At 35.3% G+C, this 21655-nt stretch overlaps 1 protein-coding gene across 2 annotated transcripts; it reads left to right on the forward strand.

Annotated features, from left to right (window-relative positions):
* Nucleotides 1–3125: 3125 nt before the first annotated feature.
* On the forward strand, nucleotides 3126–21651 carry LOC129944363 (neuropathy target esterase sws). Of its 2 annotated transcripts, none has more exons than XM_056053741.1 (12): nucleotides 3126–3778; nucleotides 11170–12369; nucleotides 12432–12527; nucleotides 12592–12725; nucleotides 12794–13356; nucleotides 13419–13837; nucleotides 13905–14180; nucleotides 14239–14425; nucleotides 19920–20036; nucleotides 20478–20689; nucleotides 20765–21100; nucleotides 21164–21651. In XM_056053741.1, exons 1-12 carry the CDS (start codon nucleotides 3680–3682, stop codon nucleotides 21428–21430), a joined length of 3906 nt encoding a protein of 1301 aa, XP_055909716.1. In that variant the 5' UTR covers nucleotides 3126–3679; the 3' UTR covers nucleotides 21431–21651. The 2 variants fall into 2 exon arrangements, with proteins under 2 accessions (XP_055909716.1, XP_055909715.1); XM_056053740.1 differs by lacking the exon at nucleotides 19920–20036 and adding an exon at nucleotides 14996–15112 and having other exon boundaries at nucleotides 3127–3778.
* Nucleotides 21652–21655: the final 4 nt, after the last annotated feature.

Genomic DNA, 21655 nt, shown 5'->3' on the forward strand with positions numbered 1-21655 from the left:
TCTCTCCTCTCTTTTTGAAATTAAAATAATAACAATAATGCCTCTCCAGTTTAGCTCGTGAGCCGAAGAAACGAAGAATTTAAAAACAAATATAGATTTTCGAAAGAGAATATCATACAAATAGCTAATTGGAATTATTTTGTTATATTTTAGTTGTTATGACAACAAGCTGATTTTATAGACATTTTGGTACTTTTTTTGATATAAGCATTGTATAACTAAAATTTATAGCAGAATTTTGTATAAATAGGAATTTTCGCAACTGTATTATTCACTATATAACTATTCATCTGTTTAGCGAATTCAATTAAATAAGACTGCAAGTATATAATTGATAGTTGATAGCTATAATAGGGCTATAATTTGGCTTTTTTAATACCAACGATCTTTTGAAAATTTCCATCTAATAGAAAAAAATTCGAGAGGGACAAAAAGTTCAAACACTCACTTCCATAAAAACCGGAAATAATAACTTGTTATATAGCTTCAAGTACGTCTCGATTAAGGCAAAGTACTTATATTATTTTTCATTTGTGTGCTCCTAGCCAGCCAGCCGTTTTCATCTCGAAAACTTCTATATTCTTTATTACTTGCTTCTTGGGCTTCTTGAGACAACTGTCCAAGAGGTAAAATGCAAACCTCAATAATATCCTTCGAGTGCATAATGATTTTATGTATAGAAGGTGGCAAGTAATACCAGGAATAGTTTTGAAGATAGAAATCCTTTGTTTCGTTAGCGTATAATCCTAACTTTTCAGCATCAATTTCAGATTCGCACGATATCACTTCAAGCAAAACACGTAAGTGAACTAATTGATTAAATCAAGATTCAGACCTGTTATTTGTGCTGTTAGTTTAGTATTTAAAAAAAAAACAATTTGCTTTGCTCAAAAACGCGCCACTGACACCACTCTTGATCTTCCAATTGTATCAATATCATCGCCGTATCCGAGTAATTGGATGGGCCTTTGTAACATTGTGCTTTTAGTGTTGACGGTTGACATGGTTGAAAGACACGAGTGTAAAATATTCCAAAATAAAAATGAAAAAGAAGATTTCGTCTTTTAGAACAATCGGTATCTGATGTTTTAAAAATCATACAACCAATTTGGAGAATAGTCCAGATTAGCATTATGATCATTTATTGTTTATATTATATTTATGAGCTAGGTATAAAAATTCAAAATTCCTATAATTTAGTATATCCTGGAAACTATAACTACATACATTTTTATAAAAACCCATACAAATATTGAATAAACAACGTATTCGAGTGAAATAGTTGAAGTATGTTGTATGAAACAAAACATTGGGAAGGTTCAGACGTAATAAGAGACTTGAAAGTAAGGCATGTTTCTAATATCTGATTGGCCAGCAGCCAAAACGTTGACTTCCAATTAAGGCAACTTGACTGGAAAGTTGGTGAAGAAAAATCTCCCTACTATCAAGTCAATTTATGTCAGAATGACAATCGATCATGTTTTTTAATTAACTGAAAGCTGAACTTTATTCCTCTACTATTTATTTATTTCTCGCACATTTTCATTTAATATTTTATGTAAAAGGGTTTCTCGTCAAATTGGAAAATAAAAAAGTAAAATTTCTTTACAATACGAAATACAAATTTCGTACACAATAATGTTTTTGGTAGTTTTTGTATAATAAACTGAAGGTAGAATTTAGGAAAGTAAAGTTCTGGGTATGAAGCTTATGACAATTGAAAAACTAACTAATTGCCTTGGTCAAAATGTAGGTTCAAGGAATGCAGTTGACTTTAAATGGAGGCCCTTTTGTTGTCTGAACCTGCCCGTTAATGGGGCAGCTGCCAAAAAATTACCTTCCAATTAAGGCAACTTTAATAGAAAATTAAAAATTTATTCAAGTCAAGTCTACTTCTGTCAATATGACAATTGATCATGTTTTTTCATTTAACTGAAAGCGAACTTTATTACTCTATGATTTATTTATTGTCTGCAGAACTCTATTTAATTCTTTTTGTAAAGGGGTTCTTTGTCAATTTGACAAATAATAAGTAATGTTTTCTTACAATACGAAAAACAAATCGTGATAGACTTGTAGCTCCCTTGAAAGGAGTGTTTTGTAGATAATAATGTTATTGTCAGTTTCTTACCCTGAACTTAAGGTAGAGGTTTGTGAAGTAAAGTTCTGAATTTAAAATACATGACACTTGAAAACTAACTAGTTTTTATATTCACTCAAGGGGATATGAATACCCTAATGTATATTGATTATACACAGTGCGAGTAATTAGGAAGGGAGGATAGGATTTGAAAGGAGATACCGATGCATATTGGTTTTGATTGCCTGCACATTGTAATAAGTGGGAAACATTGAGTCTGGTAAAGCATTCCACATTCGTGTAGTGTGACTAAAAAAGAGAATCTCTGTATTTCACAGTACGACCGTAATTGGGCTCAAGGGTAAACTGATGGGCATTCCTGGAAGAACAGGTATTACGATTGAATTGTTTGAGGGGATTAATGCAACTTACTATTTCAATTAGAGCATTTCATTGAGCATTGACTATGGAAATAGTGATCAAATAATGAGAGACATGAAACCTTACGACGGTGCTCGAAAGATACAAAAGTTTCAGTTAGACAACGGTCACCTATCATTTTTAGAGCTCTATTTTAAATTCTGTCCAAGAGACTCAAGTGGGTTATAGGACCAAATGCCCAAAAATGGGAATTGTGCTCAAGTTTTGGACGAATATATTCTTTATAAATTATATCCAGATCAGAAGTGGTGAAAAACTTGCGTACTACCACTTAAAAAAAAAATGCCCAACACAGTGGGGTTAAAACTGAAAAAACCCCCACCTAATTGTAAAAAACTTAAAACGATATGACTGCTTCGGTAATGGAAAGTCGTACCAAAAATTGTATTGTTTGAATTCAGCATAATCCACATCACATATACGTCAAAGCAACCCCTTAAGAAAAAGATATAACTTCAATATGGAAATCCGTACGTGTCAACATATCCTCGATTTCGAGTATCGAACATCAAACACCAGAGATGTCCAAATCTTTGCAAATTTAATTAAAAAAAAAACCTACACAAAACAAAACGTCAAACCAGCTGTCAGCTGGTTCTTGTTGAAGAAATGAAAACTTGAAAAATCTCAGTTCTCTTCTCCTCAGCAGTGCGAAAGTATTCAATTAATTGAAAAGGCTGCCCCAGCCTTTATCCATTTCTAATTATATTTGTTTTTGCGTGAATTCTATTTATTTTCTGCGTACATTGTAACATTTGCATTACACTCCTCCCCACACCGATACCGACCGCCGCCGTCGCGCCGTCAACTTAACAACCAGGAAATCGAACAAATTATTTGCTCTTGTGCTCGGATTGTTGTTATCTTATTATTTGAAATAAAAAAAAAAATAAGAATTCAAAAACAGACTTGTTATCAAATAAATAATAATTCAAAAAAAGGAAAACTGATTAATTGCTAAAAAATATAAACGCTAATCGGAAATACGATGTGAAAAAAGATCGAATTCCTCTGAATTTTTCAGTTTCGACTTTTTCTTTTCTTTTCCGTTTTATTTTTGGTTTAATTTTTGCAGCAGATAAAAAATCAGATATTTGTGATTCGAGTCCACAAATAAGAAAATAAAAAACATAAATTAAATCAAAGAATTTCCACACAATGGATATTGTTGGTTTAATTAGATCTTCGTACCGAGATTACGGAACCATATTTTCCGATACGTGGATTCATTACATATCGCTGGAAGTCCGAACAACGGTGAGTATTTCTTTTTGTCCTCTTTTTGTTTGTTGGTTTTTATTTGTTTGCGCAGTTTTTTTTTTATTATTTTTGTATTCCTCGTGCAGGGTGCGCTGGTGCGTGGTGGTGCCTGGTTTTTGGGTAGCATAGCGCTAGCCTAGCAGCTGGTTTGTGGCGCTCCGCTACCACCTGCCAAAAGCTGCCTTCGGCGGAATATCTGCCCCCACACCCACACAAAAAAAAAATAATGAAAAACATTAAAGCGGCACCGACCGGGTGTTGGTGGTTATGAGTTTTATAAGTAAACAAAAAGCAGGGACAACTAATTCCCAAGAGTTATGTAAGCTCTCTTGGCAGTATTTAAGAACCTGCCAATGTCGTCAACAACGTTGTCAACTGCCGCTTGGTGTTTGTCTGTTTGTCGTCGTCCCCACGCCGCCGAACACACTTTGTTGCAAAAACATCGAATCATTGAAAATTCGTGTTTATTTTGATGTTTTTGTTTTGTAGATGCAGATTTTTAGATTTTATTATGGTTGCTATCATAATAATTTCCGTGTTTCCCACGTTGTTTTGAAAGAATTTACTTTTATTTTAATTAATGTTGAATTCTTGATTGGAATTGATTTGCCCTAATGGGTCAATGTCGAGCAGCGCCCAGTTTTTTTTTATTTAATTTTATAATTTTTTTGGGATGAACTTTGATTGATTTATCAAATCTCTCGACGACGAAACGATGCGAAGCGATGGGAAATTAGATTATCTGTGCTGCTGCTGCATGCATCAAAGTTAAATTGAAATCGATTGCTTACAGCTTACAGGTACATAGGTCTATACAGGGAGAGCTATACGATATAGATACAGTCCGGTTCGTCTGTTTAGATTCAAGATAACAAAAATGAAATGATTTTAGAAAACAAGCTTTGCGTGCTTAGTGAAGTTTTAATAAAATTGCTTTAAGTTATGATAATGAATATCGTTTCAAATTCAAGTTCATATGAGTATCCCAAGTAATAATCAGGCTTAAATTACTAAGTTCATTCTCTTAAATTTAGTATCGGTTGTTTTTTTTTGTAAATTATAATACTTCCTGACTTCCGCAACGCTCGTCAACTTGTGATTGGGGGTTCTTTATTCCCGCAAAAGACCTCCCACATAATCACCTGGGAATCTCCTGATGGTCGAACCAAAAACAAAATCGATCACTTCATTATATAGCAGAAATGGAGGAAGTCACTGTGCGATGTTCGTAACGAAAGAAAGGCTGATGCAGGTAGTGACCATCACTTGCTACTGGGTTTGCTTCGCTTACGAACAGCTGCTCTACAGCGTCGCTCAGAGGGTATAGCAAGGAGACCTATATTTAACACAAGCGTTCTAAATGACCCTAATGTACGTCGTCACAACACTCAGCGAAAAAGCATCGAACTTACAAAATGCTGTCTTATCTGTACATGATTTGTGGGGCCAAATTCAGAGCGCTTACATGGAAGCTGGAACTTAAACTTAAATACCCAGACAGACAAGAGCTAGAGATTCCTAGATTTCCCAAGACAAAATCACATATCGACGAACACTTAAAATTAAAATCAATTTAGAAAGTGATTCTTAGCGGAAATTGATTCCATGAAACGAGTATAGAGCATCTAATAAGACAGTTCAGGGGTGTTTGAGACGTAACAAGAGGGCAAGGGGGACAAACTTGTGGAAAATGCAGAACATGCTGCAGGGGAGCTGTATAAAATCACTTAGGACATTGTCGGACAGCGTAGTAAGACTAACACTAACCATCCCGTTCTAGATTTGAACGCCAACCTTTTAGTGACGATAGAAGATCAGCTACAAAATGGAAGCTTCCCGTATTTTGCTTAAACTCGTGCAGGCTGTCTGGGAATGTAAAACTTACCCAAGGGAATGGAAGAATGGAGTTATTGTAAACTTGTCAAAGAAAGAAAACCCCAAAAACTGTAATAACTGGCGCGGTATTAAAGTTCTTTCCGTTTTCCGAAGTTAATGACAACGAAAGGAGCGGGTCTACCCTCAATAGGCGCCAAGCGGGGTTTCGCAGTGGCCGATTGTGCATCGACCACATCAACACCTTGCGAATCATCCTCGAATCTGAGTACCAATCACCGTTGTACCTAATGTTTGTAGATTTTGAGAAGGCGTTTGATCGGGTCAATCGTGAATGCATCTTGAGATATGAGAAAATTGTCGCTGTTATTAAAGAATCGTACAACAAAGCAAGGTGTTTTGTGTTGCACAATGGACAGCTTTCCGAGTCCTTCGATGTGCGTCAAGGAGTGAGACAAAGAGATGTCTAGTCACCAATTCTGTTTTTGCTGGCGATTGACGATGTGATGACTGCCGCGATGGGTACAAATGAAAGACACGGTATTTAATGGAATCTGTTTGACAAGCTTAGCCACATAGATTAAGCTGACGATATATAATTAAATGGAGAGGTGACTGGCTTAAGGATTAACACTAATAAGGCCAAAGTAATGCCCTCGGGCCAAAGCAAGTTATTCCAAGGCATGGGACCATTGAGGAGGTCGAACAGTAAATTATCTGGGAAGTTTTATGGCTCTCGATGGCGGAACGGACCTAGAAGTTTACAGTAGAATAAACAAAGCCCGTTGTGCATTTGGAATCCTTTCTCCTGTGTGGAAGTCTAGCAATATATCGCTACGTACCAAGTTGAAACTCTTCGAATCGAATATATGCTTCTGAAACATGGAAATGCTCTTCCAACATCTCTAGCAGACTAAAAGCTTTCGTTAACCGTTGTCTGCGCTCTATTCTAAAGATCCGGTGGCCGCAAACCATTTCTAATGTTTGTGGAATAGGACCGGGAAGAAAAAATTGGACATAGACATCATGCAAGGGAAATGGCGTTGGATAGGCCATACACTAAGGAAATATAGCAAAACAATCCGTCCAATGGAATCCCCAAGGTAATAGACGCGTTGTAAGACCGAAGACAACTTGGAGGTCATCCGTTTTGCAGGAGGCTCGGTCTCAATAATGGGGGGGGGGGCAAGAGTACCTCCAATTAATTTTCCAATAAATTAATAGACTGCATGGCAAGTTTCGCCGTCTTGTTGGAAATAAATGTCGGAGATATTCAGCTGATTAAGTTAAGGGTATAAAAAACCACTCAGTCGGACTGGATAGTGCTCACTATTCATCAAATCCATCTGTTCTTTCCTCGTTTCGAAAGAAATGCGGACCGAGGATGTCGCCAGCGTGTAAACCACAACTAACAGCCAATTTGTATTACAATTTTGTTTATTGAAGAACCTGAAATAAGCTCAATCACTAACCACAATTTCCTTCTCTATGATTTTCGCAAACAGATTCAATTTGATTGAAAGTAAATTTACAAAATTTCGAGACGTTTTTTTAAAGATAAAATATGCATGATAATAACCCATGTTATTATTAATTAATCTTAATGATTTGATTCACCAGCAAGGTAAAGAGTTTAAATCCTTAAACTGGCGGTAAACCTGCAGTAAGTAATATTTAAGGAACTATGAATCAGCCCTCTTCGACATTTGTGAATAAAACAAACGTACTTTATTTCATCGTAAGGCAAAAAGCGTATTAATCACTAATAGACTCTGAAAGTCCAAATCTGTAAACAAAGTCGCGTCGTCCCATTTATTAAGTCCCAAACGTGGGACTTCTTGCCGTTCCCACTTCCTAATAATTTCCATCTTCACTTCCTGATAATGATGGAAAATTCTTCTTAAACAAATTTCTAGAAGATCTGTTGATCTTTACTTGAGAATAACAGATTCGATTAAAACCAAAAATAATCGAAAGTTCGATTGAAGCAATCGAAATATCTTTAAAACTCTCATAAATATCTCTCTCGAATTTAAATTCCAATAATACATGATACAAATTTAAAAAAAGGTGTATCAAGTCAAGTTAACCGCACTGTTGGTATGTAATATGTACTTACAATGTATAGGGTTGGGATGAAAATGACACACGATTGTGTTCACTTGAAGTGGGGTTTGCCGTAATTTATAAGAATTCTTTGAAAAGGCCTATCTAAATTAGGTATTTTGTTATGACGTTACAATTATTGAAAGTTGTTCTTTTTTGTTTGTATTATCATATTTTTTTTTTATCAAAAGCTTTTCCTATTTTGGACTTAGGAAGAAATTATAAAATGAAATTCATGGACGTTGGTTGATATTTATGTAACTTAGTTTGAAGGCCCATGTCAACGCCCTATTTCAATGAATTCGTATCAATTAATATTTTTTTTTTGAATATTTTATTGGCTGGAGAAAATATTTCTCTGCAGTTCCTTTAATCATTTTTTAACAAGGGTCACCAACATTTAAAATTGACTTTTACAAATTGATGACAAAGTCAGATCCTATAAATCCGTAAGCTTACTTATGCTTGGTTTTGTAGGTTGACTCTAGTTACACTTCTTTTCGATTGAACCTCCTGATTCTCTGCCTCTTCCTCTTAGGTAAATAACGACATTTTCCATAAATGATTCAACCCCTTGGAATTATTATTTTATTTATTTGTCTGGGTTGTTAGCTCGTCATAGATTAATGTGCAACCAAAAATCTTTCTGAATGTTTCTAACAAAACAGCCCACGACATTATCACCATCTTTAAGAGGATTCTTGTCCCTGCACTTTAGATATGTTAGAAGAACTCTACGGTATGATACTGTGTTTAATGATTATTTTGATTACTATATCTTTAAAGTTCTAGAGGGTATTTTTTTTGTTGCTATAAGTAAAGTGGAGCATCTACTAAAAAGAAAGTTCTCATAACGATTCAGAGGAGCTTCTCCTCTTCCAAACAGCAGATGCTTTTTAACCTCAAATTAACTTCTATTTAACATATTATTTGTTTGCTTTTCTAGTCTATAGAAATATTCATTTTTATTTTATCGAAGAAAACTATTGAAGAAAAACTATATAAAGCATAATAAGTTTCTCGTGATGTTGGCGAAGCATTCTTATGTTTCTCAAATAGACGAATTTAACGTTGGACATTTAGAAATTCAGCTTGGAACTCTTACTCGCCTTACATGACCCAGCCATTGAACTTTGATTCAAGATCAGAATTGTACAACCAATTTTGTTCGTCGTTGTATCTTCTCTTATACATTCCATTCCCGAAACATCCTAAGATGTTCCAATCGTGCCGCTGCTCGTGGAAGACCTTACTACTCAATTGCTTTATGAGTACAAAGAAGCAATTGTCAAATATATTTTCAGTTTGATTTCAGCGCTCCATAGCGGAGTTGGTATGACTTTGCGGTCGCTGATTGCGTTACACTTTTGCAACCATTTCAACTTGAGGGTCACGTTGTAGATCGCTTTTTCTTGTTTACCAAGGGGCATTTATTATTCCATGAAGAACAGCTCTAAAGTTGGCTTCCATATGTCCAAACGGGTTTTAGTACTTCCTTATATAACAATACTTTGTTCTAGATAGATAGTTCAGTGTTCTTTTTTATTAACCAGTACATTCTTCAGCTATGAATTTATCTTCATCGGTCATCAGCAAAAAAATTGTCCTGGGCGATTTTAATGCCAAGCTAGAGAGGGAAGACATGTTTTTTGGAATAACAGCTTGCACGACATCACTTCCGACAAAGGATTCAGGCTCATAGATTGTGTTGCGGGGCGAAACGTCATGGTAACCAGTACGCGTTTTCCACACCTCAAGATCCACAAAGGAACTTGAAGATCTCCAGATCAATCTACCGCCAACCAGATTGACCATATTGCGATCGACGCCAGACACGCTTCCAGCATCATGGATGTCCGAACTTTCCGAGGAGCTAACATCGACTCGGACCACGAAGTTAGTACTTAGGGTTTTCAGACTCAAGGTAAAACCGGGAGATGCTGGGAGAAGGTAAAACGTCGAACGGCTACAATCGCAAGAGATCGCCAATTCCTTTTCCGACCGAGTTACAAGTAACCTCTCTCGAACATCTGTTCCGCCAAAGCAATGTATCGAAAACATAATCGGAAGAACTCAGCGTGATGTCAATGGGGCTTTTGTGAGCATTGAAGCAGAGGCGGGAAAAATGGGTTTAACGGTTAATGAGAGCAAAACAAGGTACATGCTGTCGTCAAGAAAGCTTCGTCTACCTAGGCTCCGCTGTAAACGCAGAAAAGAACACCAGCGTTAATATCAAACGAAGAATAACTCTTTCTAACCGCTGTTTCTTTGGGCTAAGAAAGTAATTGATTGAAAAAGTCCTCTCTCGAAAGACCAAAGTGTCGTTATACCCTTATCATTTCCGTCCTGCTACACGGTGCAGAAGCATGGAATATTACAAAAGCGGATGAAAGCATCTTGGGTTGTTTCGAGAGATCTACGGTCCCGTATGCATCGAAGGGGAGTGGAGGAGATGATGGAACGACGCGACGAGCTGCACGGGCTGTACAGCGAAGTAAACCTAGCCAGAAGGTTAAACGTCCAACGACTAAAATGGCTGGGTACCGTAGAGCACATGGAAACCAATGTTCCATAAAAGTAAGTAAGTAAGTCATCAGCACAAGAAGCCCTGGTATCCACTGGAATATCCCTTGTATATTTAAGATATAAGATTGGCACTAGTACACTTCCTTGAGGTACACCGGCTTCTATTTTATTTAGTTAAGAGTAGTTTTGGTCGTACCGTACTCTAAAGATCCGATTCATAACATATTGTTTAAATATTTCGTATTGGAGGTAGATGTGCAATGGGAATATATATTGACTTTGAGAGAGTTAGTATAATCGATTGGTTCCGCTGTCCAAACGAAATTTTATTTTCGGTGATTGCTTTTTTTTCAATTGGAGTCGAAAATTTGGTCCCTCTATGTATTATTAGGCTTCCTAACTCTACAATAGAACCGATTCTGGATTGCATTTTTTTGGCCTAAACATTTAAGCAAAGTTTCTCCAAAAAATGCACATTTGATAACGATCAGAAATCGGATATATTTTTTTTTAAAACAATGTTTTTAACGGCAACATTGACTAAGAAAACGATAGAACTCGAAAGTTTGAAGAAGCTGCCCTTCGTTGTTTAGTATCTGCTTTACTTTGTTCATAAGATTTGATGAAGAAAGTGTTCGAATTGAGAACATGATCGTTTAGAATGTAGTTTCTCAATATATGAGCACCTTCTTAAGTATTTTTTTCAAACTAATTGAAGTAAATGCTCTGAAAATTAAGTTTTGAGAGGGTAATTTGTTTTTTTAAAACAGAACCAAATTAAATAATTTATATTATATACAATTACAATAATTTTTTTTTTCAAACAGATTTATTTGTTTCTCTTTTAATTTGGTTCAGTTTTTTGTTAATTAACTTTAAAAAAACAATTTATTAAACAGTTGACACTTTCTTTTAAATTGCAGGCGTTTTTATGTATATCCCTCGGCATCATAACTTGTATTTTAGTCGTGTGGTATGTTCTCTACAGAAGATGGGCACGCAGCAAAGAACGCGACGCCCTTTTACTTGCTCAAAACTCAGACCTAAGTCGATTGCGTTTTCGGAAACGTGATAAAATGCTCTTCTACGGACGACGTATGTTGCGCAAAGTAAAGAACGTATCTGGCCAAGTGTACAACGGCCAAGGCCGCAAACGAAAGGCAGTGATGGGTTTTGCAAAAAAAATCCTCCAAATGCGAGGAGAAAATATGCCAATGCAACTTAAGACTGTCGAACCACCAGCCGAGTATCTGGAAGAAATGATGGAAGGAAGTGATAGAGTTCCACCTGATGCTCTCTACATGCTCCAGAGTATACGCATCTTTGGTCATTTCGAGAAACCCATCTTCCTCAAATTGTGCAAACATACAGAAATTGTCAACCTAGAACCTAATGATTACCTTTTCACAATCGCACATGACGACGATAGTGTGTTCATTGTTCAATCAGGGTGCTTACATGTGTTCATCAATAATGCAGATGGGAGCACACTGTCTTTGAAGACTGTAAAGAAGGGAGAGTCGGTTACGTCGTTGTTGAGTTTTGTCGATGTGCTGTCGGGAAATCGGAGTTTCTATAAAACCGTTTCGGCGAAAGCAGTCGAAAAAAGTCAGGTCATCCGTCTTCCCATGAAGGCTTTCAAGGAAGTCTTCGATGAGAATCCAGATATAATGATCCGAGTGATTCAGGTAATAATGATTAGACTGCAACGTGTCATCTTCACTGCGCTACGCAACTATCTGGGTCTCACATCGGAGCTTGTTCAGAATAATATGCGTGGAAAGAAAAGCCATATCAATGTGAAGACATCGCCAGTCCATAAGCGTTCGGAACACTTTCAGCACACACTTTCGGACTCGTTTGTCCCACCAGATATGTTAGCAGACCTTGGCGACCCACAGCATTCGAATGCCTTGGGCTTGAGTGCCAGTAACACAGGCAATCGTCGTACCTCAGTATCAAACACAGAGTCCATCGATGTGAAGCTGGTTCATTCGTCTGCCGTTACTAGTTTCCTCAAAGAACTTGGTCTTGGTGAGGATGACCGTGGTATGTTGGATGGAATAGTTGAAGTTCGAGAAGTCGAAGCCGGTACAACGATTGTCTCGGAAGGCAGTATAGAGGCATGGAATTTGTTTATATTTCATAATAAAGTATTTTATTAATGTATGACTTATTTTTGTAGGAAGTATGCCTTTGTTTTGTTATGACCGGTTGTCTCTCGGTTTATCAGAATGCCGCTGATATTCCTCGAGTGGTTAAGAAAAAAGATCAAAGTGAGGTAAGTTCAATCAGTAAAAAGGTCTAAGAACAACAAATTTAGTATTTTTATTTGTTGTTGTTAGGTATTTATTCACACGGTTCATCCAGGAGAGATTGTCGGAGGACTGGCCGTGTTAACTGGAGAGGGGAGTGACTACACCATTCGAGCTAAACACCCGAGTCGAGTTGCTTTGATATTGAGACCTGCTGTCTATCAGTAAGTAAATTTGAAACCTTCTCTTCATAATTTATTTTTGGGCTACTATAAAACTTCACTTTCTATAGAATAATGCGTGAACGTCCAAACATTGTTCTAGACATAGCAAATGGTGTAGTTCGACGACTCTCACCTCTAGTACGTCAATGTGACTACGCATTGGATTGGATATTCCTTGAGTCCGGTCGAGCTGTTTACCGTCAAGATGAAGTGAGCGATAGTACTTATATTGTGTTAAGTGGACGTATGCGTTCGGTTATTACCCAATCGAGTGGCAAGAAAGAGATTGTCGGAGAGTATGGTAAAGGCGATTTGGTTGGTATCATCGAGATGATAACAGAAACTCCCCGAACAACAACTGTAATGGCTGTCCGAGATACTGAACTGGCTAAACTTCCCGAAGGACTTTTCAATGCAATCAAACTACGCTATCCAATTGTGGTATCGAAACTTATAAGCCTGCTCAGTCATAGAATTCTAGGAAGCATGCAATCTCGTACATCAGGTTCGGCTCCACTGGAGGCTAATCCTGTCACACATAAATATTCAACGGTGGCATTGGTTCCTGTGAGTGATGATGTGCCTTTGACTGCATTCACCTATGAAATATATCATTCGCTTTGTGCAATTGGTGAGTCTATTATTTATTTGTCTTGTTTTTTTTAATCGAAAGATGATGTATTTTGTCTTTAGGACCAACATTGCGTCTGACATCAGAAGTCGTGGCCAAACAATTGGGCTCTCACATCCTAGAAGCCAGCAACGAATATAGGATGACATCTTGGCTGGCACAGCAAGAAGATAGAAATATTATAACCCTGTATCAGTGTGACTCTTCGTTGAGCCAATGGACACAACGATGCATGCGTCAAGCCGATGTGATATTGATCGTCGGCATTGGTGATCGCTCACCAACTGTGTGTAAATTCGAACGTGAGATCGACAGACTGGCATTAAGAACCCAAAAGGAACTTGTATTGCTTCATCCGGAAGCAACGAATGCAAAACCATTCAATACCCTACAATGGTTGAATGTACGTCCCTGGGTCACGAATCATCATCATATTCAGTGTCCTAAAAGAATGTTCACACGAACTAGTCAATACCGAATTGTAAGCTAGATCACAGATGATTATGGGATGTCTAGAAATAGCTAAATACCAACTTTATTTTTTTTAGAACGATCTCTACGACCGAGTTCTTAAATCAGAACCAAATATGCATTCCGATTTTTCACGACTCGCTCGTTGGTTGACTGGAAATTCGGTGGGACTAGTTTTGGGTGGCGGTGGAGCTCGTGGCGCCGCTCACATTGGCATGCTAAAGGCTATTCAAGAGGCTGGTATTCCCATTGACATGGTCGGTGGGGTGAGCATTGGTGCCCTAATGGGTGGATTGTGGTGTGGTGATAGGAATATCACAACAGTTACACAGAAGGCTCGTGAATGGTCAAAGGTAGGTGCAATCAATTGCCAATGAAGAAGAGACTTATTTTGTTTGTTTACTTCTACAGCAAATGACCAAATGGTTCCTTCAATTGTTGGACCTGACCTATCCCATTACATCCATGTTCTCTGGTCGAGAATTTAATAAAACCATTCGAGGCACATTCGGAGAGGTTTGCATTGAAGACTTGTGGATTCCATTTTTCACTCTAACCACCGATATAACAGCAAGTTGTCATCGAATTCATACTAACGGTAAGTTTTCCATAGCAAAATTTTATGTTAGCACTAAAAACACAGCAATGCCGCAAAAGTTAATTAAATGTATTGTGCTAATGTTAAGCTTTTTTGCAAAACGACACACAAATTATTATCGCCAGAGTTAAGTGTCCATTCTCAAAAAAATATGATAGCAAAAAGAAAAACAAACATTCTGAGGTTTTTACATTTAAGCAAAATTTGTTTGAGCTACTATTTTATTTTTATTGTTTTGTTTTGTACATTTCTGTTGCATTTTCTTTTTCACGGTACAAATGTAGAATTAAATTTGGTTTTGTATTTTATACTTCGATATGATGTTGACTCATTTTATTTTGTCATCATCATCTCAGTCAGTAAAACGTTTAAATAATTGTGCCCTTGTAAAGTATTCAACAACAACAAAATAAACTATTTATAGCTTCTGTAGCGTGAAAACACAAACTAAGCAAATATATTTTGAAAAGAACTCAATTTATTATAGTATTACCTTAAAAAATATTTAAATAATTTTAAAATATGCATTTAAAATTTAAAAAATATATATGACAAAAATAAAATAAAAAGGATCTCTGTGGCGCTTTGTGCGAGCATCAATGTCTCTCAGCGGCTACATGCCACCACTTTGTGATCCAAAAGACGGTCATCTTTTACTGGATGGAGGATATTTCAACAACTTGCCAGGTAATTTTGTTTGTTTGCAAATTTTTAATTTAAAAGGCACTTTGATAGTGTTGAGAGGCAAATTTGTTGAGAGAGAGAGAGAGAGAGAGTGAGAGAAAGAAATAGAGGGACAGAAATAAATATACTTTTCTTTTTGTTAACAGCGACGTTCTTTTGAATCTTCTATTTTTTTTAAGTATAACTTATTTAAATTTAATGTTAATAAATATAAATATTTTAAAAAAGGGCATTTAAAAAAATAGCTTTGTCTTGTGAAAATTAGTCAGAATTTATGTAATAAAATATCTAATACCTTAAGTCTGCAAATTAAATCTTACTCTTACTGAAACTAAACTTTTGTTTTGAAGGGATACATTTGTAAATGCATGTTTTTTTTATACAATCAAAGTAAAATTTGGGCTCTCACGACTATTCGCACAAAGAAGATGTTTAATTTATCGCAATTTAACTTCTCTATAAATAATGTATAAAAGTATTAAAACTTAATTATAATTTGTATCTTTTTTAACTTCAAATTAAGTTTAAATACAAAAAAACTACGATTTAAGGTAGTTTCCTGCTCCACATCGAAATAATACCAAAAAAAAATCATACGTCTTTGGAAATTTAAAACTTGATTGAATAGCCAGGACGATAAATCAATACAATAAATAGTAAAAAATATGCAACAGAGACCTTCCACAGTCCTAAGAAGTAAATGAAAAAAAAAACTGGAGATGAACGATGAAAAGCCACACCAAATTAATTAATTAACAAAATTAACTAAAATGCCTTTGAAATCTCTAAAGGTTTTTCTTTAAAGAGGTCAGCACCGAAAAAATTTCTTTCTTCGAAATAATGACTGAAACATAAGTGAACAAAATTTAAATGCAAAAGTTAAGTTTGCTAATGAACATATTAGATCACAGTTTATGTCTTCTTGGAATAAGATAAGACTAAACATTTTTGTATTGTTAGTTAACGGTTGAACATGTGTAATCAACTACTTTTGCCATTAGTTTAGAAGTGTCTAAGTTTTTTTAATAAGAAGAGGACGAGAAGGATGAAGCGGGGAGGGTGAAATAATGATGGTATGAAGAAGCCTAGTTAAGGGATTGTCCTAGACAACCATGGCAGATTGAGTTGAGGCGACTTTCTCGCAAGTCAAACAAACCATTAACGCTTAGGCCGGATATTTATATTTTTTTAATCGACTTCGGTTCAAGAACCCATGGCAGAGCTAGCCAAAGGGGTATTTTTCCGGCAACCTGAACCTATAGCAAATTAGTCGGTTCCACATAACAATTTTATAAAAAAGGTTTTGTTCACGAAATTTAACCTTTAAGGTTCAGATGGAAGAATATACGTATGGCAGGAAACAAATAAAGATATCGCTCATAAGCAAACGCAAAATACTGTGTACCATGGCTGTTGGTCGGTCATAGAGTGGAGATGTGTTGCAAGTTCAGGTGTTAGTAAATAGAATTTTGTTGAAAGTAAAATTAATAAAAAAGCTTACATCACTATTTTGAAACAAAATTTGGGGTCCAGTGTCAGTGAGCTCAGAATACAAGATAGTTCCGTCATCTATCAAGAAAACTAGCCGAAAAAACACATCTTATACAACAAGGTCGTGTCTATTGTTAAACTGCCCTACGGTGCCTAAAAGAAAGAATAAGTCACCTGATCTAAATTCAATGGAGCATATGTGAAAAGAACTGGCCGTTGATTCACTCGAAAGAAAAACCTGAGAAATATTGAGGACCACAAGACGGGCATTCAAAAAAACATGGCAAAAAATTAGTCCTGAAGTATGCCAAATACTAGTCTCTTCAATACCTCGACGACTTGAAGAACCCAATTAAATCGAAAGGAAATGTACCGAAGCACTCAAAATTAAGTGTCTAGTTATGTGTGAGGTGTTAAATTATGAAGTTGTTTTTGCTTTAAAAATTATATTTCTTTTCACTAGCTTAAATTGTATTTTGGGCTTATTTAAAAAAAAAGTAAAATGGTCATAGAGTTCTATATTCATGTATCCCATTAAGGGTGGGAACCATTGTAGATAAGTAAAATTATTAACTTAAAACTGATTAATTGACAATAATTGTATATGTACATTTATACTTTTTTTTGTATATCTTTCAATAAGAAATTTGATATCGTTAATATAATAAAATGCAAAATGATCTTTTGACTTAGGAAGTAATAGGTTTTATAAGTTTACAAATCACTGTGAAAACAAGCAATACCTTCTCTCGTAATATTGAAAATATTCCGACTTATTTAGTCCTTTAGTACTTCTTGCTAAAAAAAACATACAATTGTGATCAAAACTCGTTAACTAAAGTCAAACTAGAAATATGTTCACGATTACATTTTGTTTGGGAAAAAACTACGTTGTAATGTGGTAGAGGTTTGTGGGCATTTCTAAATTCGAAATTGAACTCAAAATACACATACAAAAATTAGTAAACCAGGGAAAATATTATAATACTCTGTGACAGTTTTTCATATAACTGTGGTGTACATCCTTATACTAAGCATACTTGCCTTATGCATTTGAGGAGGTAAGAGATTGAAAATCTATGAGCTAGGGTTATGACAGAAGTATCTCTGTGCAAGCTATGTTACGATAAGAAATCCTCCACGTCTTCCTCTAAGAGCTGCTAGAAATCGATTCCTGTTGGTAGATGTCAACGGCTTTAAGACATTATGCAAAGACGCTGTGCATATGTTAAAGGAAATAAAGGATAAGCTTCAATTTTGATTTGAACCTCAAGCTCAAGAAAATTAAAAATAAGTACCCAATAATATTTAAAAAAGTTTTTACTTTTTATTGGCAACATTTTAAAAATGCTTTTGAAAGAAATATAATCAAAAGTACTAAAGTCGTGACTTTTTTCTTCTTCATTTCTTCTTATTTCTTGAAAAAAAAATTCTTAAAAAAAACAGCAATACATTTTCTTTCCAAAGGATGTTCCGTTCGCTTTTTTAAGTTAAAACCAAGAATCTGGACTTTTGTTGTCTTAAGTTTTTAAGTTTGAATTAATCACGGTTAAAAGCTTATTTAAGAATATTTCCCTCGATATCTCCTTGGAATTTATTATTATCAACAAAAAAAATAGTTTCAAAGGAAGTTCACAAAAGAAAATTAATGTGGATTTAATGGTAACAATTCTACAGGTTTAAGAATCTGCTTTTCAAAAACGAAATATTCTAACTATTTTCTAAAAGGCACCTCAAGTAAACACTAACAATCCAGTCCAATAAAGCTTGTACTAAAAGTCTGATAAGTCGACGTCCAGAAAAAGTCTCAAACAAATAAAAAATAATCGCTACAAAAAAAACAAATAAAATCGTTAATAAAATAATCTAAACATGTTGATGGGATGCTGTACTTCTCGGTGGAAGAATGTGTTAACATCATGTGACCTACAGAGATAATCACGAAAAAGTCGTTTTCTTCTAATGGCCCATAGGACGGCTAACACAATTTTATGAACACCAAAACAAAGGTGTAACGTGCAAACAAATTTCCAGCTAATTACCTTTCATTCCAAGGTGAAACTATTATTTTATTGGACTATTAGTAAAGGTTTGGACATAATGGGCAGGTCCAGATAACGTAAGGGACTTTATTTGCACTCAACTTCATTCTTTGAACATGAATTTTGACCAAGGCAACTAGTAAGTTTTTCAAATGTTATAAATTTCACATTTATAATTTTACTTCACAAACCTCTACTAAGTTTATAGTACAAAAAGTATCAAAAACTATATTGTCTACAAAACACTCCTCAGGTAAGCTACAAGTCTATCACGATTTGTATTTTATTCTGTAAAGAAGTATTACTTATTTGTTTTCCAAATTGACAAGGAACCCTTTTACACACAAAATTTAATGAAGCTTTCCAGAAAATAAATAAATTAAATAGTTATAAGGTTCAGCTTTCAGTTGAATTAAAAGACATGATCAACTGCCATTTTGACAGGAGAAAACTTGACGTTCCAGTCAACTTTCCAATAAAGTTGTCTTAATTGTAAGGCAATTTTTTGGCAGCTGGCCAATCAGATGCTAGTACCTTACCTTACTTTTAAGTCCCTCATGTCGTCTGAACCTGGCCTATATTTCGCGTGACATTTAAAAAAGAAAAAAAGCCATACAAAAGCTTCTGACTTCAAAACTTTTCTCTCTTATTCATGAAATCTTTCTGACTTTTGATTGAAACATTTTTAGCACACCTACACCTATCTTTATTGAACTTCTTTTTGTTTTCCTTATTTTTTTTGAAACGTTAAAACTTATTTCACAGATTTTTTATATGATATATTTAATAACCATAATTGGTTCTGTTTGTTTAGCAACTAAGTTTAAATAACTAAAATATATAATGATTCCTGTGTTTTTTTTCCTGGTGACCATGACCATAACCATAACCACTTAAAAGTAAGTACCTACATTAATATCAGTATGTCGTATCTATTAAAAACTGAATAAGAAAATACGTGTTCAATTTATAGTTTAGTTTGTTTTGCAAATGCATGCTTAAATCTTTTTATGAAAATGAATGATATTTCTCGTATAACTTCTTCAAACTTTCCGAAAATGTAAAAAGCCCAGAATGTAGCTCCGCTTAAAAGTTATACCCAAACCATTTGACACCTTCATAAAAAACATGAATTGGCAAATCGCGGTTGTTAATAATAATTAAATGTTTTTAAAATAAATCAACGGCAACTCTTCACATACACTGAATTAAATGAAAAAACAAAAAATAAAAACCAAAAACAACATAAAATAATATAACTTTCGAATAACCATTAGGGTGTATGTGGCGCTACATTCGTGCCAGCATGAGCATAGCTGGAGTATTTCCTCCATTTTGCGACTACAAAGATGGCCATTTACTCCTAGACGGTTGCTACACAAACAATGTTCCAGGTAAATTTTAAATAATTCTAACTTTTTTCATAAATACAAAACAAAATAAAACTTTTGATTTTTTTCTGACAAACAAAAAAATAATATTTTTTAATCGTGTCTTTTCCTATAAGAAGCATGTTCTAAAAATTAATTATAATCCGCACGCATACAAAAATTTGGTTTAAGAAATCATAATCTAGACTAGAAAGCCAACAAAAGCTTTGATATTTTTAGTTTCTGCCACGAAATCAAACAAAATAAAATGATAAAAGAGTCCTTCAGTTCTCTTAATGTTCTCCTTTCATTCCCCTCTCAATCAAAAAAGAAATCAATTCAAAATGCAAACACCAACTCTTCAAATTTGCTTCGAAATAAGTAATTTAAACAAAAATATCTTTCACCTGTTATCACAGATATGACTCTAATCAGAATTTTTATTGTTTAATTTTGTGTTAACAGCGGATGTGATGCGAAATCAAGGAGCAGCGCATATCATAGCAGTAGATGTAGGATCTCAAGATGACACTGATCTGACAAACTACGGAGACGATTTGTCTGGCTGGTGGTTGTTGTACAAAAAGTGGAATCCATTCACTTCACCTGTGAGAGTACCCGACTTGCCTGATATCCAATCTAGACTGGCTTATGTCTCTTGTGTGAGACAACTTGAGGTAGAGTATTCTCTTGAAATCTTGAATTAAATTGAAAAATGTTCTAAAATCAATTCCTTCCATTTTCATTTCCAGGAAGTGAAAAACTCTGACTATTGTGAGTACATTCGACCACCTATCGATAAGTACAAAACTTTGGCATTTGGCAGTTTCGATGAGATCCGTGACGTTGGATATGTTCATGGGAAGAACTACTTCGAGAATATGGCCAAGGCCGGGCGACTAGGTCGCTTCAATCAATGCAATAAAGAGCCACCAAAGAAACAGAATCACTCGCTAAGCGAGTACACATTCATCGATCTCGCACAAATCGTTTGCAAGCTTCCCGAAACCTACACCGATAGTAATTTCCTATATAGCGAGGACGAAGAATTCGATGGATATATTTCAGAACCTTCCACTTTCCATACGGTAAGTTATAAACTTTATGCGTTTTGTATGGATTTTTTTAAAAATTGAATTGATTTTTTTTAGAATGCGGAATCTGCCATGAGAATCAAACGAACTGGAGGCTCTCTATCTCTCTCCGAAAACGAAATGGATTCGGATTTGGAAATTGAGTTGGGTATCAAACGAAAACGTGAGAAATCGCGTAGCTTAACGCAAACACCAATATCAGACCCGATGACAACTCCATCTTCTGATCAAAGTGACAGTTTTTCGCGGGGCATTGCCGTGGCCGATGCAGCGAGTACAATCGAAGACCTTCCTTCCGACAACGATCCAAAGGCAAACAGTTAGGTGATAAGAAAACATTTATACATTTAATATTATGAACCTAGGAAGTAACAAGAACAACCGATGATGATGTTAAAAATAAGGACAGTGTCGATGAGAAAACCAGAACAAAACAAAGAAAAAGAAAACAAAAACGAGTATGACTTAGACTTTATTTTTTCAACAAAATATACAAATAGTTAAATAATAATAAAAAAATGGTAATGTAAATATTTAGAAGAAAATCTT

Source organism: Eupeodes corollae, chromosome 2, assembly GCF_945859685.1.
Source record: "Eupeodes corollae chromosome 2, idEupCoro1.1, whole genome shotgun sequence".
Classification (NCBI taxonomy): Eukaryota; Metazoa; Arthropoda; class Insecta; order Diptera; family Syrphidae; genus Eupeodes; species Eupeodes corollae.